The 27,978-nt window shown below is 54.6% G+C and overlaps 2 protein-coding genes and 1 long non-coding RNA gene across 9 annotated transcripts in view; all 3 read right to left on the bottom strand.

Moving 5' to 3' along the window:
* Positions 1-154: 154 nt before the first annotated feature.
* On the bottom strand, positions 155-11,701 carry LOC132672360 (uncharacterized). The gene is made up of 3 exons (XR_009607486.3): positions 11,291-11,701; positions 3,572-5,907; positions 155-688 (listed from the first exon to the last, which is right to left on the bottom strand). It is a non-coding gene; the product is annotated as an uncharacterized LOC132672360 (long non-coding RNA).
* A 3,655-nt stretch (positions 11,702-15,356) lies between these two features.
* HES6 (hes family bHLH transcription factor 6) lies at positions 15,357-17,198 on the bottom strand. 3 transcript variants are annotated; one of them, XM_060624319.2, is made up of 5 exons: positions 16,999-17,194; positions 16,838-16,924; positions 16,638-16,719; positions 15,978-16,418; positions 15,357-15,705 (listed from the first exon to the last, which is right to left on the bottom strand). In XM_060624319.2, the coding sequence occupies exons 1-4, from the start codon at positions 17,077-17,079 to the stop codon at positions 15,994-15,996; spliced, it is 675 nt and encodes a 224-aa protein (XP_060480302.1). In that variant the 5' UTR covers positions 17,080-17,194; the 3' UTR covers positions 15,357-15,705; positions 15,978-15,993. The 3 variants fall into 3 exon arrangements, with proteins under 3 accessions (XP_060480302.1, XP_060480303.1, XP_060480301.1); XM_060624320.2 differs by having other exon boundaries at positions 15,357-16,418; positions 16,678-16,719; positions 16,999-17,198; XM_060624318.2 differs by having other exon boundaries at positions 15,357-16,418; positions 16,999-17,193.
* Positions 17,199-21,544: 4,346 nt separating this feature from the next.
* The window catches only part of PER2 (period circadian regulator 2), a 39,530-nt gene continuing 33,096 nt past the window's right edge, over positions 21,545-27,978 (bottom strand). For all 5 annotated transcript variants that reach the window (XM_060624302.3, XM_060624303.3, XM_060624299.3 and 2 more), the window contains exons 21-23: positions 27,052-27,244; positions 25,772-25,922; positions 21,545-23,728 (exon numbers count right to left, since the gene is read on the bottom strand). In XM_060624302.3, the coding sequence (XP_060480285.3) occupies positions 23,579-23,728; positions 25,772-25,922; positions 27,052-27,244 (494 nt within the window). In that variant the 3' untranslated portion in view covers positions 21,545-23,578. The remainder of the gene's footprint in view (positions 23,729-25,771; positions 25,923-27,051; positions 27,245-27,978) is intronic.

Raw genomic sequence — 27,978 nt, 5'->3', positions numbered from 1 at the left:
AGAAGGGAAACGTGGCCCACTCGGAATGCCCCTTTTCAGATTCACTCTGTTGGCTTTTCTTCATCTAAACGTTGACCTGCCCGAGGGCACGGTGCGGGACCTTCTTTGGTCTGCAATTTATTCACTTCCAAAACCATATTTTTTAGTTCTTTGGCTTTAAATACGTCTGTATTTTGACGGCACACCTGTGCATATCTCTGGCCTTGGCTTCCTCTTGGAACTCGACATACCTGTATCCCCACCTGTCCACTCAGCAGCCCCACCTGGATGTCTAATGGGCATCTCAAATGATGCCATTTACAATATATGCCAAACACAACTCCTGCCTTGTCCCCAAAACCTGTTCACGCCAGTCTTTCTCAAATCACCATCCGCCCAGTGGCTCCCGCCCAACCCAGGCACCGGCCTCAGTTCCTACCTTTTCCTTACACCATACGACCAGTTCAGTAGGTGGATCTTACCTGTTCCGCTTCCGCGATTCTTCCACATCCCATTTCTGTGACTGTGACCCCAGACCAAGCCCATTACAGGCATGCCTAATTTTACTGCGCTTTGCTTTATTGTGTTTCACAGATACTGCAGTTTTTACAAGTTGAAGGTTTTGGGCAACCCTGTGCCGAGGAAGCCTATCGGCACCATTTTCCAACAGCGTCTGCTCACTTTGTGTCTCTGTCGCATTTGGGTAATTCTCGCAATACTTCAAACTTGTTCATTATAATCGTTGTCGTGGTGATCTGTCACCCGTGACCTCGGATGTCACTACTGTCATTGGGGACACCGCGAACCGCGCCCATATAAGCCGGAAAACTGAATCGATAAATGTCCTGTGTGTGTTCTGTCTGCTCCCCCCGCCGGCCACTGCCTCGTCTCCACCTCTCCTCGGGCCTCCCTGTTCCCTGAGACACAACGATATTGCAATTAGGCCAGTTAATAGCCCTACGATGGCCTCTACGTGTCCAAGTGAAAGGAAGGGTCGCACGTCTCCCACTTTCAATCAAAAGCCAGACCTGAGGAAGCTCGGTGAGGAAGGCTGGTGGAAAGCTGAAACAGGCCGGGAGCGGGGCCTCTCGCACCGAACGGTCGTCCAGGTTGTGAACGCGAGAGATGAGTTCTCGGGGAAATTAAAAGGGCCGCTCCAGTGAACACGGATGGTAAGAAAGCAAAACAGCCTTATTGCTGGTACGGAGAAGGTTTTGGTGGTCGGGATAGAAGACTCAGCCAGCCACAACGTTCCCGTAAGCCAAAGGCCAATCCAGACCAAGGCCCTGGCGCTCCTCGTGAAGGCCGGGAGGTGAAGAGGCTGCCGGAGGAAAGTCTGGAGCGAGCAGGGGTTGGTTCAGGAGAGAAGCGTGTCCGTAACACAGAAGTGCAAGGGTAAGGTGAGGCTGCGAGTGCTCGTGCCGGAGCCGCGGCAAGTTCTCCGGGAGACCCGGCAGGACGATGGTGGGGGCGGCTGCCCTAAACAACAGACGGGCGGTGTGGACGGAGCCGCCTTCTGCTGGAAGGAGACGTGATCGAGGGTTTTCACGCTGGAGAGCAGACGTCAACGCCTGGCTCCAGAGCCGCAGGGGACAGGCTCTCTTACCAGGGGCCGGTGCGACTGGGGACTTGACATTGATGCCAGTGCCCGTTCACCGTCCTGAAAATCCTGGGGCCCTTCAGAATTATGGGAAATACACTCCACCAGTGCCCCGTAGGCAGAATAGCACAGCCTGGATGAGTGCACGTCTGTTCACGACGTGGTTTTCCAAATATTTTAATCTCACTGTTGAGACCCAGGGCTCAGAACAAAAAAAGAGACTCCTTTCAAAATATTAGTGCTCACTGACAACGTACTGGGTCACCCAAGAGCTCCGATGGAGAAGGACAACGAGACGAATGCTGTTTTCCTGCCAGCTATCACAGAACCCATTCCGCAGCCCGTGCATCAGGGGGTCGTCTTGACTTTCAAGTCTTTGCATTTCATGAGGCTACAAGTGTCATCGTGATTCCTCTGAGGGATCTGGGCAAGGTAAACTGAAACCCCTCTGGAAAGGATTCACCACTCTCTGTCTTATATTGAGAACATTCACGATTCACGGGAAGAGGTCAAAATACCAACATTCACAAGAGTTTGGAAGAAGTTGATTCTAGCCCACACGGACAACACGGAGGGTCCAAGCCTTCCGTGGAGGAAGTCGCTGCCGACAGGGTGGAAACAGCAAGAGAACCAGAATCGCAAGCGGAGCCTGATGATGGGACCGAGTGTGTGGCCGCGGTCTTGGGGGAAATCTTGAACGGAGGAGGAGTTGCTTCTTGGGGAAGTGGTTTCTTCAGGCGGAATCTGCCGCTGGTGACGATGCCGTGAAGACTGTTGACGTGACCACAAAGGACCTGGAAGATGCATACACTGAGCCGATAGAGCCGTGGCCGTGTTTGAGGGGACGGACTCCGGTGTCGAAAGATTCCTACTGTGCGTAAAGTGGCGTCAAACGGCATCACGTGCCACAGAGAAACCGTCCACGAAAGGAGGAGTCACTTGATGTACCAGGCAAGCCTCGTTGTTGACTAATTTAGGAAACGGTCACAACCACCAAGCAGCCGTGAACATCGAGGCAAGATCTTCCTCCAACAAGAGGATTCTGATTCACCGAGAGCTCAGATGATGGTTAGCGTTGTTTAGCAATAAAATGTTTTAACTCAAGTCTGTCCATTCCTGTAGACATGAAGCTGTTAACACACCTGACACACTACAGTGTCGTGTAAACACAACTCTCATGTGCACCAGGAGACCAGTGAGCTCACTGGACCCACTTCGCTGCGATATCTGCTTTACTGTGGTGGTCTGGAGGCGAACCCCCAAGATCTCTGAGGCATGACTGCGTTTTCCTGAGACAAATCACACTGCCTCCTCTCTGTTAGATTCTTGTCCTCCTACGGTTGATTTTCCAGAAAGGGAGAGAGATCATTTTAAAACATAACTTCGCCCACTGCCCTCCCCTGCTTTAAGTCTCTCAATTGCTTCCCATTTGCGTAGAATAAAATCCAAATTCCCTGCTATGCTTACGAGGCCCTCCATTGTCTCACTGGGCATTGGCATGGATACCTCTGACCTCGGGAGTCCCAAACCTTGACTGTGGCCCCGACCCCCGGGCTCCTCCCTTTCTCCAGGATGCAGCGGGTTCTGTGGACCTCAAGCCTGGGCCCTTGTTCCCTTTGATTAGAACAACTTTTTCCTGCTCCTCAAGTGGCTGCCCCCCCTCCCAGGCCCCAAACTCAGGTCAGAGCTCACTTCCTCAAAAGGATTTTCTGGACCTCATCTCAGGCACGGAGATGAGCCATACACGTCTCACTTAGGGATATATTTGACTTTTCACAAGTGAGACTTGATCGAGCATTTTCTGAGACCATTTAACCAGGAAAATAAATGTACTAGGAAACTTTTACACCTTATCCACTTAAGACACTGATAAATACGTCACCATAATTCACTTTTTAGATAAAAAATATTTTTATTACTTTATTTCCACCCAGTACCTAATTTTCTGCTATTTGTAATGATCGATTTCTTTTTTTTTTTTTTTTAGTAAACTTTTTTTACTGAAATCCACACTGAATCCAAGTATATTCCTTGATGAAGTTTCACAAAGTAAACACACCCGCCGACGAGGACTCAGATCGCAACACGGAATATTTCCTGCGCCCAGAAACCACTTCCAGTCACAACGCCCCACGGTTGGCACCAGGGCCACGGATCCATTTGGTGGGGGTTTGAACCTCATATAAATGGAATCACGCAGTGCGCGCCCTTCCAGCCCGGACTTCTTTCGCTCGGCACCATGTAGGTGTGAACTCTCAGCGGGCAGACCTGACCTTGTCTTCTCACTGTGTGATAATCCCTGGTGTGGATGCAGGTTCCTGACGAACATGTTCTGGCCTCCGTGAACAGCTGAGTCGTATCCAGTCTGAGGCTCTAACAAATACTACTGGTAGGAACATCCCAAAGCGTGTCTTTTGGCAAACACTGGCACCCATCCCCACTGGCACGTGCCCAGGGATTGGAATCCTGGGCCTGGGGGTGTTTACATTCAGTTCAGTTGATACTTTCCTTAGTCGATTTTTTTATTGTGGTAAAATATACCTAACAGCAAATGTATCATTTTAGCCATTTTTTAAAAGCTTTTTTGGTTTTATTTATTATTGAGAGACACAGAAAGAGCATGAGCATAGGAGGGACAGAGAGACACAGAATCCAAAGCAGGTTCCAGACTCTGAGCTGTCAGCACAGAGCCCGGTGTTGGGCTTGAACCCACAAACCACGAGATCATGACCTGAGCTGAAGTCAGAGGTTTAACCCGCTGAGCCACCCAGGTGCTGCCTTTTGCCTCTGTTCGAAAACCCACATTAAAAACACATCCAAAGGGGGCACCTGGGTGTCTAAGTGGGTTAAGTTTCTGACTTCAGCTCAGGTCATGTTCCCACAGTTCGTGGGTTCCAGCCCTGAGTCAGGCTCTGTGCTGACAGCTCGGAGCTTGGAGCCTGCTTCGGATTCTGTGTCTCCCTCTCTCTCTCTCTCTCTCTCCTCCCCCACTTATGCTCTCTGTGTCTCAAAATAAACATTAAAAAAAAAAAAAAAAGGAAATTAATCCGGCAATTCTCTCCAACTGAAAATAAGTAGTAAACTTTGGAAATATTATTGTTTGTTTCCATTAAACCTGGTTAAGTAAAATCATCAATTGGTTTTATATAAATAAAATATTTAAACTTCAAAATATTTTTAATTTTAATATGCCTACTTTAAAATTTTTCAATGGTTTTTCACCTACTTTATTGTTCTGCAAAAAAAATTAAGCACAAATTTGATTTTTCCTTTTGCTTTGTGCTCCAGTATTGCTAGGCAGGCTACTGACTGGTTGCCTCTGGGTGGGAGTGGGGACTGTCTGAGGAGCATGAGAGAACTTTCTTACTGGTATCTCAGTAGGGTCTGAGTTACAAAACTGTACAGATTTGTCAAAACTCAGCAGATGTTCCCTTACAAGCAGGGCACTTCATTGTAAGTTTTGGATCCAAAGGAAAAGACTGTGAATAACGGATGCTAGTTAATGTTGGAGGGGAATTTACTCTGAAGGCATCAAGAATAAAAATGGATTAACGGATGGCTGCCCAGATGTGATAAAAGTCGAGGAAGATGTCAACGGTACCGCTGGAAATTTCCATAATACAGTGTTGGGGCAGCTCCAGTCCTCTAGAATTTGCTGGTCCATCTGAGAGCTCTTCCAACTGGAGTTTCTCCGGGTGGAACGACTGGGGCAGATCTGGATACAACATCCTGAAGAAGTGGGCAAACCTCCAGGGGCTCGATCAAGCCTTGGAGGAGACAAGGGGCAGAAAAGAGAATTTGGCCCCGGGCAAGGGGAGATCTGTGGTACGCTCCCCAAATCGGGTGGGCCCTGCCCTCCCCCCCCCCCCCAACCCCCTTTTGCCTCATTTTCCTTCCATTCTGTCCAGCACAGGCTGACAGAGGTGCTACTAAGGAAGTCGCGAGCCCTTTCTAGATTCCGTTTATTGCTCGCACAGACTACGGAAGGAAGAATGGCCGAAGGCGGCCAGCTGCCCGGGGCCGTTGTGCAGGGTGACACGGAAAAGTGGCCAGGTGAAAATAAGGAAGCCCGGACGGCCCGCTGCTGGGGGCCGCTTCCCTCCCTGGCTAAGCTCCTGCCCTGCCCGTCGCATCCCACGAACAGCAGGAGGGGTGTTGTCAAGCCTTGGATCCATCTGTGGTTCGAGCCTTGTCTGAGTGGCCTATGCGGGTCCATGCGGGCTGCCAGGGCCCTCCACTTCCTTCTCGGGTTTCCTTCGTGCTCCTGCACTCCCAACACCGTACCTACAGGGACCTCTGGAGGTGTAGACGGGGCACCCAACCTGGCTCTGAGGAAAACACAAATACCTGGTAAGCTTGAGAAAAGATGCCCCATGTCACTCAGGAAATGGGAGTGAGAAACAATCAGATGCCTTGGAAAGGCTTACAGGGAGCGATGCAGACAATTGCTTTGAGCTTTTTTTATTTTTGATGTCTATTTCTTTTGAGACAGAGAGACAGAGCGTGCATGCGTGAGCACAAGCATGGGACGGGGAGAGAGAGAGAGAGAAAGAGAGAGAGAGAGAGAGAGAGAGAATATCCCAAGCAGGCTTGGAGCTGCCAGAGCAGAGCCCACGTGGGGCTCGATCTGCCGAACGGAGAGATCATGACCTGAGCTGAGCTGAATAGTCTCATGTCTAACCGACAGAGCCACCCAGGTGCCCGGACAGAAAACTTTTTAAATTAGTGCACCTCTGGGGCACCTGGGCGGCTCCATTGGTTAAGGGTCTGACTCCTGGTTTCGGCTCAGGTCACGATCTCACGGTTTCGTGAGTTCAAGCCCCGAGTCGGGCTCTGTGCTGGCAGCGGCCGATCCTGCTTGGGATTCTCTGTCTCTCTGCCCCTCCCTCCGCTCATGCTGTGTCTCTCTCAAAAATAAATAAACTTTAAAAAAAACTATCTAAAAACAAACTTTTTGAAATTAGTGTACCTCTTGCCACTGCACTCCCTAGGCCCTGGTCACCTCAAGGCGTACACTTTCAGAACTTAAGGACTGTGTTATCCCAATGCTATTTAAGCTGTTCCAGAACACACAGGAATAAAAGCAAGACTCCCAGGGCGCCTGGCTGGCTCCGTCGGTGGAGCCTGCAACTCTTGATCTCAGGGTTGTGGGCTCGAGCCCCATGTTGGGTGTAGAGATTACTCAAAAATAAAATCTTAAAACAAACAAACAGCAAGACTCCCCATCTTTTCAGAGGGGCAGCTTAACACAGACACCCAAATCAGGAAGACCGCACATACAAAAAACCATAAAGCAATACCCCGTAGGAATTCTGATGCAAAAAAATCCTACAAAACACTGTGGAAAAGGTAAAACTCTGCAGATAGTAAAAAAGATCGTGACTGTGAGACACTGCGGGGAGGGAGAGATGAACAGGCAGAGCACAGGATTTTTAGGGCAGTGACACTGCTCTGTATCATACTCTGTGGTGGATGCATGCCCGACATTTGTCCCAACCCAGAGAATGTATAGCACCTAGAGTGGACCCCAGTGTCACCTAGGGACTTTGGGAGATAATGATGGGTGGGCTCACCGACTGCGACAAACGGACCACCCGGGTGGGGGATACTGATCAGGGGGTAAGTCGTGTGTGTGTGTGGGAACAGGGGTACGTGGGAAATCTCTATCTTCTGCTCAGTTTTGTTATGAACTTCAAACTGCTCTAAAAAAATCAAGTCTATGAAAAGAATCCTACATAAAATTACATACAAACCAAATTCAGCACGACCTTGACCCCATTAAGACGATTCTACAGTTGGGTTAAAACCAGAACCGTGGCTCATTATGGATGAATCCAATCACAAAATACTCCACATGGACAGGCAAAAGGGCAAAAATAAGAAAACATGCGATTACCTCCACAGATGTCAATGGCACCCACTAAATTCAATATTCTCCCCTTAAACTTTTTTTTTATAAAACTTTTTAAAATGTTTTTATTTATTTTGAGACAGAGAGAGACAGAGCATGAGCGGGGGAGGGGCAGAGAGAGAGGGAGACACAGAACCCGAAGCAGGTCCAGGCTCCGAGCCGTCGGCACAGAGCCTGAGGTGCGGCTCGAACTCACGGACAGTGAGATCATGACCTGAGCCGAAGTCGGATGCTTAACCGACTGAGCCACCCAGGCGCCCCTAAACAAACTTTTTTTCACGGTAGTAAATCAGTGAAATAGGGATGTCTGCCACTAAAGGCAGTGTAGATGGGACAGGCGCCTGGGTGGCTCAATTAAGCGTCCGACTTCGGCTCAGGTCATGATCTTGGGGTTTATGGGTTCGAGCCCCACATTGGGCTCTGTGCTGACAGCTCGGAGCCTGGAGCTGCTTCAGGTTCTATGTCTCCCTCTCTCTCTGCCCCTCCCCCTGCTCGTGCTCTGTCTCTCTTTCAAGAATAAACATAAAAAAAAAATAAAGACAGTGTAGAAAACTCCCCTCCTCTGCTGAAGGCAGAAGTGTAACGCAGACAGTTTTTCAGGGCAATGATCTGACAATTTCAACGACATACCATTTGCCCGGCCACTTTAATTCTAGAAGCATGTGCAAAGTACACAGGATGTTCGCTGAGTACCGGTCTTGGAGAAACCTCGGAAACCCTCTCTACATCCTTGGTGAGGTTAATGTGGGCAAGAAGGCTCTGCCCGAGGCCACGTGGTGGGCCAGGGGGGCCCCGTGAGGGAGGGGCTTTTCCTCTTCACTACTGTGTCCCTGGTGCCGAGGACAGTGCTTGCTTGGCACGCAGCGGGGGCGTGGTCCACAGCGCTGAATAGACGATTCTACTGTTGGGTTAAAAAAGTTGCAGAATCGTATGTACAGAATGGTCCCATTGGCAGAAAAAGAAAAAGACATTTTTCCCAGATATATATGCTTGCAGATGCATGGGAAGGATCAAAGAGGTCACCCAAGAAATTGTTAACCGTGGGGACTCCTGGAGAGAGGGAGGAAGGTATGGGGCAAGAAGAGAGAAGGAGGACCCAGACTGTCCATGGCAGGCCTTCTGTAATGTTTGCTTTTTCCTGGGTGTGTGTATTGCTTTTAAAATAAAAATCTAGTTTAGGAACAGTTACTTAACCTATCTGAGCCTCAGTTTCCTCATCTGTAAAAGGGAGAGTAGTAATAAATACCTCCCCCAGAGGGTCACCGTGACATTTGAGGAACGGACAAGATCACGCACAGAGTCTCCTGGCACCTGGTGTTAATGAACATATGGTATTGCTGTTATTATTGAAAGAAATACAGAAAAAACAAGGAACATTTTTTTCTTAAGTTTATTTATTTTGAAAGAGAGAGCACGAGAGCAAGCAGGGGAGGGAAAGGAAGAGGGGGAAAGGCAGAGAGAGAGAGAGAGAGAGAGAGAGAGAGAGAGAGAGAGAGAGAGACTGGGAATCCAAGCAGGCTCTGAGCTGTCAGCGCAGAGCCTGACTTGGGGCTTGCGCTCACGAACCACGAGATCATGATCTGAGCCGAAACCAAGTCAGACGTTCAACCGCTTAACCGACTGAGACCCCCACAAGCCCCAAGGAGCACTTGTTACAAGACTGTAGGGACCCAGCTGCACCGGTCCTGGAACTGGCCCCACACATCTCACTTTCGGCCTTTACACTTGCTACTTCCTCTCCCTGGAACGTTCCTTCTCAGGAGAGCTGCCTGCTCCTTCCTTCACATCATCCGTCCTCTGCTCAGATGAAACCTACCAGACAGGTGGTTCCTAACCAGCCTTCCTAAACCTGCACGCTGTTTCCACACCATTACTCCCTGGCCTCTCGACCCACTTTATGTTCTTCTTGGCCGGGAACACTGCCTGCCATATCGTGTGTTTTTGGTCTGTTTCCCTCATAACGGTATGAGCTTGAGAAGAAGCTTTATCTCCAGCAACAAGAATAATGCCTGACGAAGAGCAGGTATCCAATGAATACCGTGAAAGAATAAGTAAACGTTGTCTGAAATACAGCATCAAAAGAAACTTGAAAACCGCCTCTAACCAGGGTGACCAGGAAAACCTTTCCAACCTTGAAGGCAACGGGAGAGGACTGTGGGGCGGTGGCAGGCAGCCGGTCCCACCCCAGGCAAGGGGGTGGGAGTAGAGGAGAGGGGCCTGGCGGTGGGGCTCCGAGCAGACCCCTGGGTCATGGGCCTCCCACACTTTGCTAATCTGCAGGGTCAGGCTTTTGAAGGACCGAAGTTCAGGAGGTAAGACTGGGTGTGGTTTTCTTAAGGACCATTCCCATTCTCCAGGTGGGAGGTAAGAACCTGAAATAAGAATGTGGCAGCAGGGACAGCGGGGACAAGGAAGATGCAAACTCATTCACTCATTCATTCGTTAGCGCTATTAACAAGGGAGAATTGGTGGCTCCTGGACGCCAATTGCGTGGGCTGGAGGGGCTGAAGGACAAGGAGGTGTCTCCCTGTCAGGGGTCTGCCCTGGGTGGTTGAGGATGGCCAGGGATCCAGAACACGACAGGAGGCACAGGTTTTGTAGGAGAGCAGAGCTCAGGTTGCACTTGCTGTGTCTTTAGAACCTGTGGGGTGTCGAAAGGCAACAGCCAGGGGCATCTGGATAAACCCCAAGAGAGCTCTAGAGAGCCCAGCTGGGCCGGAAGTCAAGTGTGGACTCAGCCACACAGGAGGGAACGCCACAGGGATCATACGGATTGTAGTCTAGAGCTAAGCGGGCTACAGAAAGGGACACAGGACACGGCAACACTTAAAGGGTGGGCTGACAGCCGTCTCGGATCTGAGAAGGAAGGGTTGAAGAGGAAGCAAGAACACGAGACCCGGCCAGGGTTTTTAAAAAGCATGAGGTTACTGTCAGTGTTAAATGCTGCAATATTTAGGCAGAAGAAAACTAAAGGGTCTACTTGGCAGTAAGGACTTCCTCGGAGACTTCTAGAAGTTTCCAGTACAGTGATGGGAAATGTAGGCCGGGGTGAAATTTTGTGATAAGCAAGCAGGTGAGGAAGTGAAGACAATGAGAACAGAAGTTATTTTCAAGAAACTGGACTGTGAAGGAAACTAGGACAGTGATTAGGTCCCAGGGAGGTCTAACAAGTTCGGCTGGAGAGAGTGGGTAAGACAGAAGGTAGGAGCTTAAGGTTTGGGAGCCAGCTCGACAGTGAGGGGTGACAAGGTCCACGGAATGCTTATTGACTTGGATGTCTAAGGGCACGTAGCAGATTTCCGAGGTCAAGGCGGGGCAGGATCTGGAGGGGCAAGAAGACGGTACCCCTAGTGTCATCTGCTGATGGCAGACGGACAGCGAGGCAACGGCAACGACAACGACGCAGCAGCGCAGGTCTAGCCGGGTAAGATGCCTGGGTGCTCCCACGGCAATCCAGGAGGCCTCTCGGTCACCAGTTTAAAACCTTATCGCTTCTAGACCCATCTAAACCCAAGGACAGACATTAATAATCTGATAAGCTCTGGGCTTCCCCGGTTGCTCTCAAAAGCGATGCCACTGTCTACCTCTGGGCAGTGTGCGGTGGCCAGTGGCTCGCTGTGGGCTCTCGGCCGTCTTTAGAGAATGCAAGGGTCCACGGCAGCAGGGGTCCGGTCAGTGTGTCTCGGACCGCAGCACACAACAGGTGCTCGCTCAGCGCAGGCGGAGAGTGAAGGCTGCGCGGAGCCGGGGCTCGGTCTCCGGCACCGTCAGCAAGGCTCGTGTCCCCCTCCTCAACAAACCTGCTTCCGTTCCACAGCCTGGAACGACCCCCTCCTTCTCGACCCCCGTCGCTGGTGGCTTTGGCTGCTCTTTCAATACCCCCGGCCTCCCGGGACCCGCGGCGGTCGGCGACCCCGGGCGGCGGCCCGCGCAGCGACTGCCCGGCCGGCCGAGACGCCCTTGGCCTTCGCGTCCACACGCGGACGCGCGGCTCGAGCTGCGGGGCGCCGGCGCCTGCCTCGCGTCCTCTCTTGGTGCCAGGGCTGCCGAAGGGACGACACTCCGGACGCGACCGGCCACACGGCCACTTACCCGACTGCGCGAGGATCCTGGCCGGCACCTGGGTCGGGACGCTCGCCGGGAGGGGCGTGGCCTCCGGGCCCGCAGGCCTCTGGGAGTCGCGGTCCCGGCTCAGCCTGCAGCGGCCTCGCGGAAGGAAAAGTGGAAGGACGAGAACTACATCTCCCAGGAGGCTCAGCGGCTCGCCTCGGGCGGGGCAGGCCGGGCCGAGGCGGAGGCGGGGGCGGGGGCGGGGGCGGGGCCAAGGCCTCGGCTCCCAGGCCCGGCGAAGAAAGCCTCCAGAAAGCCTGGGAAAAGTCTCCGGAGTTCCTCCTAGTCGGTGCGGCGCGTCCGAGAGCTGCGCGCCGTGGGAGTCCGGCCCGAGACCCCTGGAGCTCCGCTCGCTCATTCCCAAATCCGGCCGCTTTCCCCCGCGCTCGGCGCTGAGCGAGACTGGCCGCACCCCCGCTCTCAGGTTGCTCTCCAAGGCCCGAGGCCAGAGCAGAACTGCGGGAGGGAGGATCCGCGGAGGCAGCTGGTCTCTGGTCCGGCCTTGAAGGCCGCTGCCAGACGCCCCACGTGGGAGTGGGGAGGCGAGTTAGGCCTGCTGCCCAAGTCCAGGTTAAAGGTGAGATGAGGGTGCCTAGCCCTCTGCCGGTGGAAAGATGACGGTTGGAAACTGGAGTTTGGAGTAGGGCTCATGCACTTGATTGAGTGGAGGGGAGGTGACAGGAAAAGAGTATGGCTTGTATAGGTTATCTTCCGTAGTCAATGGGGTGCCGTGAAGGGGCAACGACTGGCGCAGTGACGGTGCGTTTGGGGCCGAGAGTCGGCTGTGCTCTGGCTGTGGTTTGTGATGCGCATCCGACGTCTGAGTGGAGGTGTTGAGTGGACCTGAGGATAGAGGGGCCGACAAGGATAGAGATGGGCTTTGCATCAAGGGCACACGATGGAACAAGCCAAATGGGCCAGGGCAGGGGTGACAGGGAAGGACACAGAGTCCTGAACGTGTATGCCCTCATTCAGAGGTTGGTCAGCAAAGGAGACTGAGGATGGCCAGTGACAGCCTGAAGGATTGGGGGTTTTTGAAGTGGACTTTCCGGAGGGAGGGAGTGATAACCCAGGAGGAGTGCTTCACTGGAAGAAGGTTGAGCAAGCTGAAACTTGAGACAGAATCCCCGGGTCTGGAAACGGTCGCTGGAGATCTTGGCCAGGGCAGGTTCCTTGGAGCGGAGGGGAAGAACGGCCTGACTGCAGAGGAGGGAAGGGGAGTGAGGTGCAGAAGTGGAGACAGCTAGTGTAAACAGTGCTTTTAAGGAATGTTGCTTTAGAGCAGAAAAATGAGGCAGAGCCTAACCAGGGATGGCAGGTCCAGGGGGATTGTGTCTCCTCTTTCTCCAGACGGAGAGATTACAGCTTTGTAGAATGATCCAGAGGGAGGAGGGATTAGTGATGCAGCAGAGCCCCTGAGAGGTCGGAGGGGACCGAATCCAACGGCTGTGTGGAAGGCTGGCACCACACCGTGTCTTGATGGAAGGTAGAATGCCTGGGCAGAATAATGGTCCCCCAAATATGTCCGTGTCGTCATTCCCAGAAACTGTGTGTCACCTTACATGGCAAAAGAGGTGTTGCAAACCTGATTAAGCATTGAGGGCCCTGAGACAGGGAGAGTCTCCTGGATTGTCCAGGTGGGCCCAAATATCATCATGAGGTTCCTTAAAAGTAGAAGGAAGAGGGAGGCACAAAGGTAGATGCATTGTTACTGGCTTAGAAGCTGGAGGAAGGGGGCCACCAGCCAAAGAATGTCGGTGGCCTCTGAAGCAGGAAAAGGAAAGGAAACGGATTCACTTTCGAGCCTCCAGAGGGGATGTAGCTGTTCTGAAAGCACTAGCCTCTTCTTCAGCCTAGTGAGTTCCGTGGCCTAGTGAGTCCAGGGCCTCTGGGAGAATGTGACAAGTGTGCATATGAGAGGAAGGAGTTGATGCTTCAAAACAGTCCCCCCCAATGGCATCAGAGCTCATCACAGTGGCCTTTGTGTGCTGCTAGAAGCCACATGCAACAGAGGTTTTGCAGGGGGACCTGCTCTCCATCTGTGTCTCTGTGGACACCTCCTATGTCAGTTTGTCTGGGACAGCTAAAATAATCCCAGGAATAATGTTCCCATCCCTCTTGAGACCTCTCCTACGGACCTGCCTCTCCGACCCCATCCCACCAACTCATCCCCAGTCGCTAAAAATAAGGTGCATCTAAACTGTGCAGCCACTCTGGAAAACAGTATGGAGGTTCCTCAAAAAATTAAAAACAGAACGACCCTACGACCTAGCAATTGCACTACTAAGTATTTATCGAAGGGATACAGGTATGCTGTTTTGAAGGGATACGTGCACCCTGATGTTTATACCAGTGCTATCAACAGCAGCCAAAGTATGGAAAGAGCCCAAATGTCCATCGATGGGTGAATGGATAAAGAAGATGTGGTATTATATGCAATGGAGTATTACTCGGCAATCAAAAAGAATGAAATCTTGCCGTTTGCAACTACATGAGTGGAACTGGAGGGTATTAGGTTAAGTGAAATTAGTCATTCAGAGAAAGACAAAAATCCTATGAGTTCACTCATATGAGGACTTTAAGACACAACAGATGAACATAAGGGGAGGGAAGCAAAAATGATATAAAAACAGGGAGGGGGACAAAACCTAAGAGACTCTTAAATATGGAGAACAAACAGAGGGTTACGGGAGGGGTTGTGGGAGGGGGGATGGGCTAAATGGATAAGGGGCACTAAGGACTGTACTCCTGAAATCATTGTTGCACTATGTGCTAACTAGCTTGGATGCAAATTAAAAAAAAAATAATAATATATTTGTATAAAAATAAGGTGCATCTGGTTATGTAGGCTAGTGGCTGAGATCTGAGATTGAACCAGAGGGGAGCCAATGTGAACCCCCCCTCCTGGTGGGCAGGACCCGTTGGGGGGCTTTTGTAAGAGGGCTGTTGAGAAAGATGTCCTTGAAGCAAAGGCGCACAACCAGAGAGGAGACCCAGGTGACAATCCTGAGTCGTCACACCTCAGCCCCAGTCTGGGCACTGGCAACCCAAGCTGCTTTGGGTCCTGGAGCAGGAGACGACCGAGTTGGGCTACCTGTGGCGTGACTGTCAACTGACCACGTGCTATCTGCAGGCCCTGCCCCAGCCCAGGAGGGCAAGCTCCCCATTCCCCAACTGCCCATCCCATCGCCCTCCTTCCAAGGCTCCTGGCCTCTTGGGCGCAGTTTGATCTTCAGCCCAAGCTGCCCAGAGCCATGGCGCTTAGACTTCAAGCCATGCACCGGGAGGGTCTCCGTGTCCCTGAACTGCCTGGCACTGAGGGCAGCTCCCTCTAGTCAGGAAGAGGGGCAACCCACAACCTAACACGGGGAGACTGACGTCTGCCTCATGCTCATGGATCCTGACACAGGGCTTTGAAAGAAACTTCCAAGCCACATGGCTAGGAAGTAGGAATGAGTTTATCCCTAGGAGCTCATGTACCAGAGAATGGTCCCGGGACAGGCTGTTTCCCTGGTGCTTAGTTACTCTGGAGACAAACCCCAAGCCGGTGGTACCCATCTCCCAGGGAGGTGGACGCACCATCCACTGTGAGAGGTCGCACGGGGGTCTCGTCTCCACCACCATTCTACTCCTCACTTTGCTGACAAAGGGTGAGAGGTTTTAGAAACATCCACCAGCATTAGATACAAGAAAAATGCCCTTCCTTAGTTTAGTGTTTACACAGTAGACTCAGTAAAGACACCACATCAGTCATACTTCTGAAGGGTAACTAACTCTCCAAAGTCCTTTATTTAATAAAACTGGAACATTTGTTGGTAACCTAATACACAAACTCCAAGTGTGCTAAATGCGAGGCGTTCAGGGAGACTTTGCTTCTGTCTGGCAGAGGACTGGCAATGCTGGGGAATGCACCTGCCTCCTGTGTCCTGAATGAATGCACCATGTCCTGAATGAAGTGGCAAGTTCAAGCTTCTGCTCAGGCCAGGGCCGCCAGGGTCTGAGGTCTCCCTCTGTCCCCGACACTAGTGCCCGGCACGGAGGAGGGTTTCAGCACTTCTGCCCCCAGATCCACACAGTACCTGGGAAGGCTGGGCCACCTGCAGTTCTGGAGAACCGCGGTAGCTCTGTAGGATTCTTCCCGCGGCCTGCAGCTCCCACCCTCCACCCAACCCGGGGCTGGGGGTCCCCAAGAGACACTCGCTTAAGAAACAGGGCTAGGGGCCTGAATGGGCTGGTCATCCTGGACTGCCCTGCAACCCACTCACTGGAGGAAGAGGGCAGGCAGATCTGGGAGACATTCAGGCCCCTGCCCCCACCACATCTGTCCCCAGGGAGGCTGGAACGGAGCAAGGGAAGGCCACACCCACCCTTGCAAACCTGGGGCTGGCGTTAGTCACCAAGGCCTCCAGACGCTCTGGGCTATGCGAGCAGCGGTCAGGCTGCCCAGGGCTGCTGGCACCAAGTCTGGCGCTTCAGCAGGCGCTCGGCTCAGTTCAGCCTCGGGGGCCTCCTCCAGGTCAGAGCACAGGTCGTCCCCGGGGCCCGGGGGACTGGGCAGAGGGGACCCCAAGACCCCTCCCGTGGGCCAGCCGCTTCGCCCAGGGGCTCCCGGAGACCCGGCCAGGGCGTCCCCCAGCAGATCCCGGAAGCTGCTGCCCTCGCGCAGAGGCATGGACTCGAGCAGGTGGTTGAGGAGTTCTGCGGCGACGGTGGCATCGATGGCCTGGCACGTGGACACGAACGTGTGCACCTCGTGCATGCACTGGATGTAGCCGGCCGCGAAGCGCTCGCTTGCTTCCGCCTGCAGCTGCTCGCGCTCTGCACCCGGGAGTGGGAGGGAGAGAGCGGCGCCCCGTCCGGTAAGCAGCGACTGCGGTGGCCAGGCCCGTCCCAGCCCGCGGGGACAGGGCTCACCCAGGAGACCCGGAGGAGCCCCGGGCGCGGGCTGTACCGGGGCGCCGGGCGGGGAAGACCCCATTCCGAGGCGGGGGCGGGCCGGGCGAACGCGCCCCGCCCGCGCGCCCCACCGCCACTCACCGCGCGCCCGGCCCCGCAGCGTGCCCTGCACGCGCCGCACCGTCAGCTCCAGCACCTCGGCGTTCTCCAGCTTGGCCTGCACCTGCGCGGGCGGGAGCGCCGGGGGGCGTGTGGGGGGCCGGTGAGGCCGGGCAGGGCCGCGCCCCCCGCTCTCCGCCCAGCAGCCCCCGGGCGCCCGCCGGCCCGCGCGCCCGTCTCACCTCGGCGCCCGCCAGCAGCAGCCGCAGCTCCTGAAGGCTCTCGTTGATCCGCGCGCGCCGCTTCTTCTCCACCAGGGGCTTCCGGGCCTGCGGGAAGCGGGCGACTGAGCCCAGGTCCCGGGCCTCCCGCCCGCCTGCCCGCCTGCGGCCCCGGCCCGCACCTTGCGGTCCCCCCGAGTCTCCCAGGCGTCCTCAAACTCTCGGCCCGCACGGTCCCGGCCGGGCGCCAGGGGCGGAGCCATGACCCGCACCGCCCAGAGCGCCGCAAGCGCGACGAGCGCCCGCGCCCCTCGCAGCGCGCCGCCAGGGCCGCAGCAGCCCTCGCTCCTTCGCGTCTTCCGCCGGCCGAGGCCCCGCCCCTTTTATAGCCCCTTATTTGCATTTCAATGCACGGATTGGCCGCGCGGCCCTGGAGCCGCCGGCTTCTAGGCGCGCCGCGGCCAATGGGAGCGGCGCGCTTTGTCCGGCCCCGCCGCCGGGGTCCACAGGCAGCTGGTGGGGCGTGGCCGGCGGGCGGGGCCCCCAGCCGGGCCTCCGCTCAACGCCGGCGGCTTGGGGCACCCGAGGGGGCGGTGACCCGGTGCGCTGTGACGGGGGGGGGGGGGGGGGGGGCGTTTGTTTTCCTCCCTACCTGAGCAGGGCCCCCCAGGTCTGCTGTGCGTGGGAGCAGGAGCTCATTCGTGCATTCACACTTGTCTTAGTTCGTGCAAGGTGCCTCCGGAGAGGAGCGCTCCTGCCCGAGTGTCGGGGTGCTAGATTGTGGAGGGCAGAACCGCAGTCAAGGCCGCGGTCTCTGGACCTGGGAAGGTCTAAGGGTCCGGGTTGGGATAGCTGCGGAACCCCGGAGAGATAGAGACCCATGGGGTAGCGGGGTTGGGAGCGGGCCCCAGGACTCCTTTGACTTTCTTGCGGAAGTGTGGGTCCCGACTCGACCCTCGACACAGCCCTCCGCCTTCGCGGGGATTCTAGTGGGGCGGGTCCGGCGACACCGCCCCTCCTCTTCGGGGAGCTCCTTCTCTGGTCACCCTTCCCCCGCTCCTTCTCTGGTACCACGCCCCCACCAGCCGCCCCTCCTTTTCTAATCATCATCGCTGTCCCCCTGAGCTCTCCATGTCCCCCTAATCGCCTTCGCTCCCCTGTCCCCCACTGATCTCCCTGTCCTCCTTCCCAGTTCCCCCTCCCCACCCCCATACACACACCCTGCCCTGGTTCCCCGCCGCGCCCACTCTTCCTAGCCCTCCCCGCTCCTCGCCCGTCCTTCCCTGGTCCCCACTCTCGTTCATTCGTCCCGGCTTCCCTCCCTGTGGCAGTCTCCTTCGTCCCCCGCCACCCCTCCCCCTCGGCTCCCTTTTCTCCCAGCCCTCCCCTCGCCCAGGCTCGCGTAGGTCGCCGTCTGGTCCCCGTAACTTGATGCCCATGACAGTTGGCAGCTGCAGCCGCTTCGGTGGAGAAAAGCGGGGGCCGAGCCAAGAGCGACAGGTGTTGGCCGCGCCTTTGTCTAGGCCCGCTTTGTCCGGCGGCGGAGGGCGGGTGAGCCTGTGTCCGCCCGCCAGACGACCGCCGCCCCCACCGCGGGCCGCCCATCTGCCAGACTGGCCTCCCCGCGGGTGGGGTGAATGGTCGGTGGGGCCCGCGCCCTGGGGCAGCACCCTGGGGATCCCGGCCTGTTCCCTGCTCCACCGGCCTAGGTAACCTTCACAGCAAAGCAAAGCTGGAATGGCAAGATGGGTTCTGGCCACCAGGCCTTTGCACCCACCGAGCCTTCCACCTGGAATGCTTCAAACACCTTCAAATGTCTATTTCCTCACTGTTTAGGTCTCTGCTTCCTTATTCATCTTGCTGGTGGGAGTGCACCTGCCCCACAGTAGTCCTGCCTTTACCCAGTCCTGAACCACTCACCAGGGTTTGGGATTGTCAGGGTCTGGTCTGCACCCCTCCAAGCTCTAACCATCCCTCGTCAAGGGTACCTAGGACCTCCTATCTACCTCCAGCAGAGTTGGGCCTCGGCAGAGCCCGGGGGGATAGGCAGGGTGAGGGGATGCCCCAAGCCTGGCTGGAAAGCAGCAGGGGAAGGAAACATCCAGGGACTGCAGTGTAGTGGGTGGTAGGACTAGGCCACAGGTATCCCCCACCCCAGCCACCTGAAGGTGGATCTTGCAGCCCTCCCTGTGAGTATTTCACTTTGGGCTCCCCACCAGAAGGACCTTTATAGGCAGGCAAGTTTGATGAGAGGTTTGCAGTTTCCCAAAGTCACCTCACTGACCTCCACAAGTACCCAAGAGTTTCTTCTGTTGCTTTTCACCTGTCCACACTCAACCTCTTGTTTGCCTCTCTTTGGGCAGTCTTCGAAGACCTCTCCAGCCCAGCACTGTTCACCCAGGTAGAAACCTACTCCTTTATTTCAGTCATCCCTTGTTCTCGGTCTCCTCCACATGCCAGAAAGCTCAGCTCTCTTCCTTCCTTCCCCCTCATCTGGCTGCTCAGAACCCCAACTGCCCTTCTCTCCCTACACCTAGTGGAGGGGCTGACGGGAGGGGAGGGGGTTCAGTGTGGAACCCAAGAGAGCACATAACTGGCCTGTGACTTTACTGTTCTTAATCACTTAGACATCACTCCAGGGAAGGAGACCCCCAAGTAACTACAGTTATGTTTCCACCCCTACTTTGAGAATCTGAGATATTAAAAAATAGACTCAGTGCTATTTCTCGTGGTCTGATGAATGCCTCCCCTTATCCATTGTATTGTTTGAATAAGGCCAAACAGGTATTTTAGAATGCTCTCCATGAGAGGCAGTCCATGTTGGAACAGGATGGTCAGTGCTCCGGGGGAGGCCTTTGGGAAAAGATCAATAGAACACTTGATTAGATGGAGTATGGGTTTGGGGGGGAAGGCATGATAAAGGCGGATAGTGCAAGCAAAAAATGAGAAGCAACTAGTAATTCCAGGAAAAACAAAAAGCTCCTCCCAAAGAGAACTGTGATCTCAACATACTGACTGACTCAGAAGCTAACAATTCTTCCACAGTCACAACAATATAACACTGTTCATGGGGGCTCAACATTTAGGATCAATCCGTAGAGAAGGCAAGAAAGTCTTATTATGGTTACAGGACATTAAATAAAGTTGACTTTATAAAAACAAAAGGATAGGTGACTATTGTCATGAGAAGGGAGGAGGCTGAAAGGAGGGCGAAGGTCCTCAAAAAGCTTGTCTTACAAAGGAAGGTGGGGTTTGAGGAACACCGTCTAGAGTTGAAGGAAGGAGAAATTAGGTGCTAGGATATGCCTCAGTGTGACCAAATACCCTGAGGTACAAGGACAGAGCAGGGTATAGGAGTCAACAAAATCCTTGGTTGGACCAGAAGTTGCCCAAGGCCCCATCTTTGAAGTTAGCCCCAATTTCCCTTAGTTGATTGGCTGGCTTGGCCTTTTCCTCCAAGAAGCCTGGCTGTTCCATCTCTGGGCCACCAGGCCCTCTCTCTCCTTTGCACAGCCTCCTCTAGTGGACCCATTTCCTGCCATTTGTCCCTTGGACTGATCCTACCTTCAAAGGTTGCTTGAGCACAGACTTCCTGAGCATTTGGGCCCTTTGATCCCCCCCGATCCAGGAACAGAGGCCAGCAGAGGCTGGGCAGGGCTGTGGTGGCCACAAGGGGACCAGTTAGCGGCAGGGGGGGCAGGCCATAAATCCCCAGGGAACAAAGGCAGCAGCCAGCCTATGGACATTCAGGCCCCTTGTGGGCAATCAGCCCAGAAAGCTTGGAGAAGCTCCTTTTGGTCTGGAAATAAAGGGGGGGGGGGTGACTTTGGGGTTATATGGTAAATAAAAATGCAATTAAGAGTCCCCAAAGGCAGTCAGTTTGGTGAAACAGCCCTCTCTGGCCATTTAAGGCCAGTTTGCAGAGGCCTCTGTGCTTACTGGGAAGGCTTTGCCTTTGTTCCCTCACCCCCACGCCGTCCCCCCTGTCACCATGAAGCCAGGAGGCAGGGACTCAAGCCTCCCCCTCCTGCTCAGGGAGCTTCTGGGAAGCTGGGCACTGGGTCCAGGATCCATTCACGTCTCTGCTCCATTCCTCATGATCCTGGTGTGAAAAGTGGGAGGAAGTGGGGAACAGGACCCCACCGCTTTGCCCGGGCCCCACACGGCTCCATCACTGTGGAAAGAAGGACAGGGCGTGTGGAGTGAGGGGACTGGGTGGCTCTGCCCCATCATCTCCGACGGAGACATGAAGCCTCTCTGGCTGGCGTCCTTCAGACCTCTGCCCTTGGCCCTGTGGCCAGCGCACGGCCAGCTCCCCTAGAAGGGACGGACACCCAGGGCAGGGCACAAGAGAAACAGAGGAGGTGCCTGGGGTCACCTTGGAGTGGAGAAGAGCTGGGGGCTGAGCCAAGCAGCCTCACCCCTGCATCTGCAAGTGAAAAGCCCATGGGAGCGCTGGATTACATGATTAGATCTACATTTTGTGAAGTTCACATCCTAAGACTTCACCGGGCAGTGCGACAGCATGTGGTGAGGATGCACGTAAGAGAGACTCACGCGCACACACACGGGAAGGGACCAGCTGTGCAACGGAAGGGGCGAGGGAGGCCTCTGTGACAGAAGTTGTCCCGAACACGGCATTTCTGGAGTTCTCTGTTGAGACACACCTTTTGGAAATCTTTGATCTCCATTGTGATTGCTCTGTGCTACATTCAAAACACACCCAAGGAACAATAAAAAATATACTTGCTTTATTTACCAATTTTCTAAAAAGCAAAACAGTCGTAAAAAGACACGAGCAGTAAACAAACATATTGCACTGGGTGGAGAAAGTTTGGTGGGTGCATGGACAAACCACTTGTCCGGCAAGGCTTACCAAGTCGTGAGACAGACACGGAGAGCGTATTTACATGTCTGTTTAGGAACAGATTAAAAAGAAGGCTCAGTTTAAAATCGAGAGAAAGTTTTATAACCCCTGTGTAAGCACGCACACTAAAGGAAACACATCTCGATGCGCGGCATCGTGTAAACAATTTCACAAAATGCTCCTATTGTCAACTTTCCAGCACGTGTGGAGGCTACGCGGTTAATAACAATCAATGGGCGCGAATCATACGGTAACAATGCCGATGGTAGACATTCATAGCAGTGGAGAACGTCTGGACGGCTGTATGTTAACGTAACATTCACGTAACCTTGACCAGCGTCTAATCCCTTGATGATCGGACTTCAGAGGTGGGAGGCGGGTTTGATACCTCTATTTTCCACACAAACGCACAGGCTACTACCTCATTCTGGGCATGAGAAGGTGATGTTACTTTATAAATTAAAAAAAAAACCCCACAGTATTCTTGCATTTGAGTTTATGGAAAACGGGATTAATATCCAATCATAAGACTGAAAACCAAGCAGGTTACAGGGAGGCTGACTCCAGGAGCCCCTTCTCCATCAGAGAACAAGAGGAAGCCTGCTTTCTTTTCCGTCTTTACAAACTCGGTCCAATTTTAAGTTCATTGTTTCACCTGTGGTAACTTTCCGTTCACTCCAGGGACCTATACGACTTTTCCCCCAAATCTTGGGGGTGCATGGTGCAACATGAGGTTTGGTGAGATAGAGAGGACTCACTCTTCCCCAGCTGTCCCGCTGCCCTGAAAGTGCTGGTGACACCGGGGGACCTCACTGCAGAGACCGGAAGCTGCCCCGAGTGAGGTCAGGCTCATGAAAAGAATGAGGGCCGGCATCCCAGCCCAGGGCGCGGTGGGAGAGGTGAGCTCGTGGCACCCTGGAAAACGCAGACGCGGTCACCAGATCACGATGTCAGTGGCTACTCTTTGCCAGAGCTCCGGTCTGGGAGGTTCCCAACAAAGGACCAACCAACACGAATGGTCCTCTGGGTGGCGATCAAAGCCTGGTCTGCAAAGGGAAGTCACCAGGGAGGTAATCAACCACATATTTTGTCTACCTCTTGGTCACGGTCTGAAAAGGATACAAGAACACGGTAGAAATACACAGGAGATTCTGAGCGTGTGCTAGTCTGGTGGAGCCGGCCACACAAGCCACTGGGCCTCTCTGGTCCCGAGTGAGCATCTCCACGCCGTTCACCCCAAACACAAGCTACGTCAGACTGAAATGTTTGCCGCTACGGGACCTGAAGCCGAAGCTGCTGGTTTGCCAGAGTAGGTTTCAAGCCGTTTAATGCGAAATACTTTGAAAGAAAATCGGGAGAGGCTGTGATCCCCATTTGGCATGTTTTTAAAAACACCTAGTTTGACTAAATGATAATTTAGATAAAAAGCAGCCCCCAGAGGCCAGAATTTGATCTGACCCGCACCAAGCTGGGGAGGCTCCCCGCTGTCTGTCGCAGCCTGCATGATGCCTCCCGACACCCACAGGGACCGCCGAGAAGCCTCCTCGGGTCCACAGACTTCCGGGAGCCCTGGGACAACCTCCCCGACACGTGCAAGGAGGGGGGTTCAGGCTTTCTCAAGTTAAAGAATACTGAAAATCTGTCCGCCGGCCCCCCAACCTCCGTAGGTATGTTTTAAATACAAAAATGTATTTTCCTCCCAGACCCTTCCCACCCTCCGGTTTTAAGTCACCCCTTCAGAAAACTACGTGTTTTTCCCCCCTAAAACAAAAAAAGCGACATAAGCGTATCTGTCCACTTCATGACAAACAGGTGAGAAAACCTCTCCTCTCTCCCGAGCACCTCCTAGTGCAGATCACGGCTGTCCGGGGGTGGGGGGCGGGGCCAGGACCGACTTAGGTCTGTTCTTCCCTTCTGTGACTCAAGGGGGCTCCACTTCCCTCCTCCTTGGTGTCTGGGCCTCCGCTGAGACCCAGAGTAGGAACGTCCTCCTCATATGGCACGCAGATGCTGTCTTCTTCCTTGTTCTCACAGTAAACGCACTCCTTAAAAGGAAAAATGTCAAATCAGTAACAGAAACGACATGCTCGTTACCACGGTGTAGTTCAATCTGAGGAGGTGCAGGTGACCAGGGGTTGGCCAGGCGGCTGCTAGAGGAGGGGTGGGACGTGGGGCGCCTCTGAGGGGCTGCTGGGACCCTGCCTGCTCTTCGGGGAGGCCACAGCGGCCCCCCCCGGGGCCGCGCTGCCCCCTCCCCCAAGGCCCGAGGAGAGTCCAGCCCTTATCTGAGCGGTGAGGCAAAGCCAGGAGACCCAGGCTTGGTCGCAGCCCCTCCTCTTCCTGCCTGTGGGGCCGGAGTCGATCGAGGCCCAGTATACCTGCCTTCGCCAACCTCAGTTTCCTAATCTGGGAAATGGGGCATCAGCGATGTACGGTCTCATTCCCCGACTGTCTGCTGCGTACCTGCTACGCGTCAGACATGTCCTGAGCACTGGGACTCACCAGTGAACAAAGATGAAAACCCCGCCCGGTGGAGGTGACACCCTCGTAGGGGAAGAGGGACGATAAACAGAGTGAGGCGGGTTCCCTAGAGTGTTCAAAATGAAAGCCTAGCTGGACGCGGAACAAGGCACGTGGAGGGGGTCCTAGTATACGGTGGACCTTTAGAAGAGGCCAGAGAAGGTGACTGATGGAGGGCTGTTCTTTGAGACCCTTCCCTCAGAGGGTGGAGCCTCATTCCCCTTCCTCGAAGCGTGGGCTGGACTTGGTAACTCGCCTCCAGCAAAGAGGAGGTGATGGTGTGATGGAGGGCATCGTGGGGCCCAAGAGGCCTGTGGCTTCCTCCCGTCCTCTCTGGGGATCCGGCGCCAGGCCACAAGTACAGCCAGGCAGCCCTGTGGGGAGAGGCCTGTGTGGCGAGGAACCGAGGCCTCCTGCCCACAGCCAGCACCAGCTTGACAGGCATGGGAGGGAGCCTCCTGGGAAGGGGGTCTTCTGGCCTTCAGATGACCACAGACGCCCCAGCCAACATCTTGCCTTTATCTTCAGGAGAGACGGAGCCAGAGCTTCCCCGCCAGCTGCTTTTGAATTCCCAGCCCAAAGAAACAGTGGGAGATCATTAGTGTTTACTGTTTTAGGACACTAAGTTTTGGGGTCATCTGACACGAAGCAGTAGGCAGCCGATACTGTGGCGTGTGAAAGGAACACGTGAGGGAAGCCAGAAGCAGCCACGTGTCTATCCAAGAGGAGGGGGTTCCAGGCAGAGGGAAGGGCAGGTGCAAAGGCCCGGTGGCAGGAGCCTGCCTGCTGCGTTCAGGGGCGGGCGAGAGGCCCATGTGGTGCAGAGAGTGAGGGAAGAGAAACCAAGAGATGTCAGATTTTTATGGCTCTGCAGCACTGGGACTGAGACGGGGCCCCGTTGACAGGGATGTGACTGTCGGGGACAGGGGGAACCACACGAGGCAGGGAGGCTACTAGGAAGATCCAGCTGAAGAAGCATCGTGCCTGGACCAGGGGGTGACGCTGGAGGTGATGGGAAGTGGCCGGTTCCCATCCTGAAGGTGGAGGACAGGGCTGGCCACGGGTTCAGCTACGGAAGGACACCGAGCCCCCGAAATGAGTGGCTGCGGGGGACCCGGGGCTCAGGAGGGAGCGGGGAGCAGGGATGGGCACGCAGGTATGTCTCCGGGAGCCGCGGGAGGGGGTGCGTGGCCTTGTGGGAGCGCTGTTCCTATGGCCACTTAATGGTCCACAGGGGCAGTGAGGGTTTATGGTAGGAGCAGAGCTTCCTGTTTCCTGTTTTGTTTCGTTTTTAATGGAAAACAGAATTGAAAGAAAGAAAAAACATTCCAATTTCAGCATTGGATCTCGAGACTGAACCTTCAGAAGGCCTTTTCGGGAGCAATGTGGCAGAGCCGTTACAAGAAAGTTCCTCAGACTAACGGTATCGTGGTGTCTTTCGTTGTCGTTAGTGAACGCTCTCAAATTCTAGGAGTTTTAAGTTTACAGAACACTGGCAAAGACAGTACGGAGCGGCCCCCTCGCAGTGCCCTTTAATGCGACGTCAGAAACTACGCGCTGTGACTTACGGTGACGTCCACGGCGGGGGGCAGGCGGCCCTCCCGCAGCCAGGGGTGTGCATCCTGCAGCTCCCGCGTCTGGCCCTCCGTGAACTTGGGCTGGGACTTCAGCAGCGGCTCCAACTTCTCCCTATCCTCCTTCAAGACGGTCTCCAAATTCCTTCAGAGAACATGCAGTTAGGCAATTCAGAATGTCTTAGTAAGGGATTTTCGTGGTTTTCTCTTTTACACGCTCATTTTCTGTCGACTCTTTCCATATTAGTATAATTTCTGGTGATTTTGTTTCATGCAAATTTCCTTTTTGTTTAAAATAAATTACCCTATTTAAGATAACTTAATCTCCCTAGTAAATAATCCATAGTTTTCCTACTAAAATGATAACCTGAGTAACAATTTTGATTTTATTATTGTTATTATTATTATGATTTTTGAGAGAAAAAGAGAGCATGAGTAGGGGAGAGGGGCAGAGGGTGGGAGAGAGAATCGTAAGCAGGTTCCACGCCAAGCGTGGAGCCCCATGTGGGGCTCGAACCCATGAGCCGTGAGATCATGACCTGGGCCAGAATCAAGAGTCAGATGCATAACTGACTGAGCCACCCAGGCGCCCTGGTTTTATTTTGAATTAGACACGGGAGCTGGTTACCTGCACAAGCTGATCAGCTGGAGACTCTTGCCATTAAGGCGGTTGGCGGAATAACTCCTCTGCCTCCTGCAAACCCTGACATTGCCCCGGCGATAGAGCCCCAGTGACCCCCCTACAGAGGCCGGGCTGTTCTGAGCCTCAGCGTTAATCCTTCTTTCCCCAGCTTCCCCCACCCTGGGGCTCCGCGGGGGCAGGGACCATGACGGTTCACTAGAACAGCCTGACAAGCAGTCACTGCGGTGGCCCAGTTCCAGTCACCGCAGAGCAGCCGGTGGCCGAGGGCTGCTCACCTACCTCGACCTTGGCTTCGGCATCTCTAAGACAGACACACCCCATCCACCCCACAGGGTTGCTGGGCGACAGAGAAGGGAGACAGACGTTGGCACAAATGCTTCGTGAGCATTGAGTGCGACGCCCAGGAGGGTGGCCGGGAGCCCATCTTCCTCACAGCCCACGGGAGGTCACTCTGCAGGGCTCCGGGGCACACTGTCCACACAGATGGCTCTCTGTGGGACCACAGAGCCACCCGGAGTGACCCCGCTTCTCTGTCTGCTGCACTCAACTCAATCGGAGATGAGGCTTCAGAGGGAAGTCCCCCCGACTGGGTGGGGGATCCCACGTCCCTAGGAGAAGGTCGAGTGGTTACCGGGAAGGCATCTGGTACGTCATCATGATGCTGTCATCTGCGTTGGCCATCAGCAGCCAGACGGGGTCCTGGAGGACGTACTTGATGAAGTGCTTGCTTTCTTCCACGTCCGCCTTCACTTCTGCTTTGTGATTATTCTCCGAAGACTCCACGCTCCCGAAATACTTGCTGGTATGGCTCGTGTCACTACTGCCTTTAAAAACACAAAACGTGGCAAGTCAAAGCTTTCGACACAACGTTAAACCTCGTGTGACGCGCGTGTACAAGGCGACGGCAATTTTGGGGAGCTGAAGAGTTTTACTTGGCGGTGAGTGCCCAGGTTGGTGGATGTTCCTCCCCCCGTTTTCAGTCCTCACATTATTTGGGGAATACCAGCTGGCACCATGGAGGTGATTCTTTCCCTCCAGGGCCAGCCCCGAGAAGTCCAGATGGGGCTAGGTCTTAGAAAGTGTGGTCTTCTTTCCAAGAGCTCCCTGCTCCTTGACGAGGCTAGGCCACAGAGAAGCTGGGTCGGGGATCGCTCTCCAGTGAGCCTCCCGTGGGGAGCGAGGCCAGAGAGCAAGGGGAAGGGAAACCCCATGGGGGGGAAGGGGGGGGTCTCAGTTTGTGGAGTGAGCTCTGCCCCTTACGGAGTTCCACAGCACACCGGGCTCATCCTCGCCGCTCAGGCGTGCAGCCCACACCCCAGCTTCACATGAGGGGGGGCTCCCTTGGCAGGGCGAACACCACCAGCCCTCCTAGCAGCCCAGAGAGCCGGAGGGACGCTCCTAAAGAGCCAGCAGGGGTGAGGCCTGCAATGCCAGGAGAGTGTAAAGCAAACAGGTGCAGGGCATGCCCACGGGCAGAGCTGGGGCAGGAGCAAGGGGCACGTGCCTGCGGGTGTGAACTGCCGTGGGCTCTGGGCAGCCGCTCGGAGGGCCAGCTGGA

Source organism: Panthera onca, chromosome C1 (genome assembly GCF_046562875.1).
Source record: "Panthera onca isolate mPanOnc1 chromosome C1, mPanOnc1 haplotype 2, whole genome shotgun sequence".
In the NCBI taxonomy this organism is placed as follows: Eukaryota; Metazoa; Chordata; class Mammalia; order Carnivora; family Felidae; genus Panthera; species Panthera onca.
The sequence above is the reverse complement of the archived record's forward strand: the minus strand, read 5'-3'. Positions and strand labels throughout refer to the sequence as shown.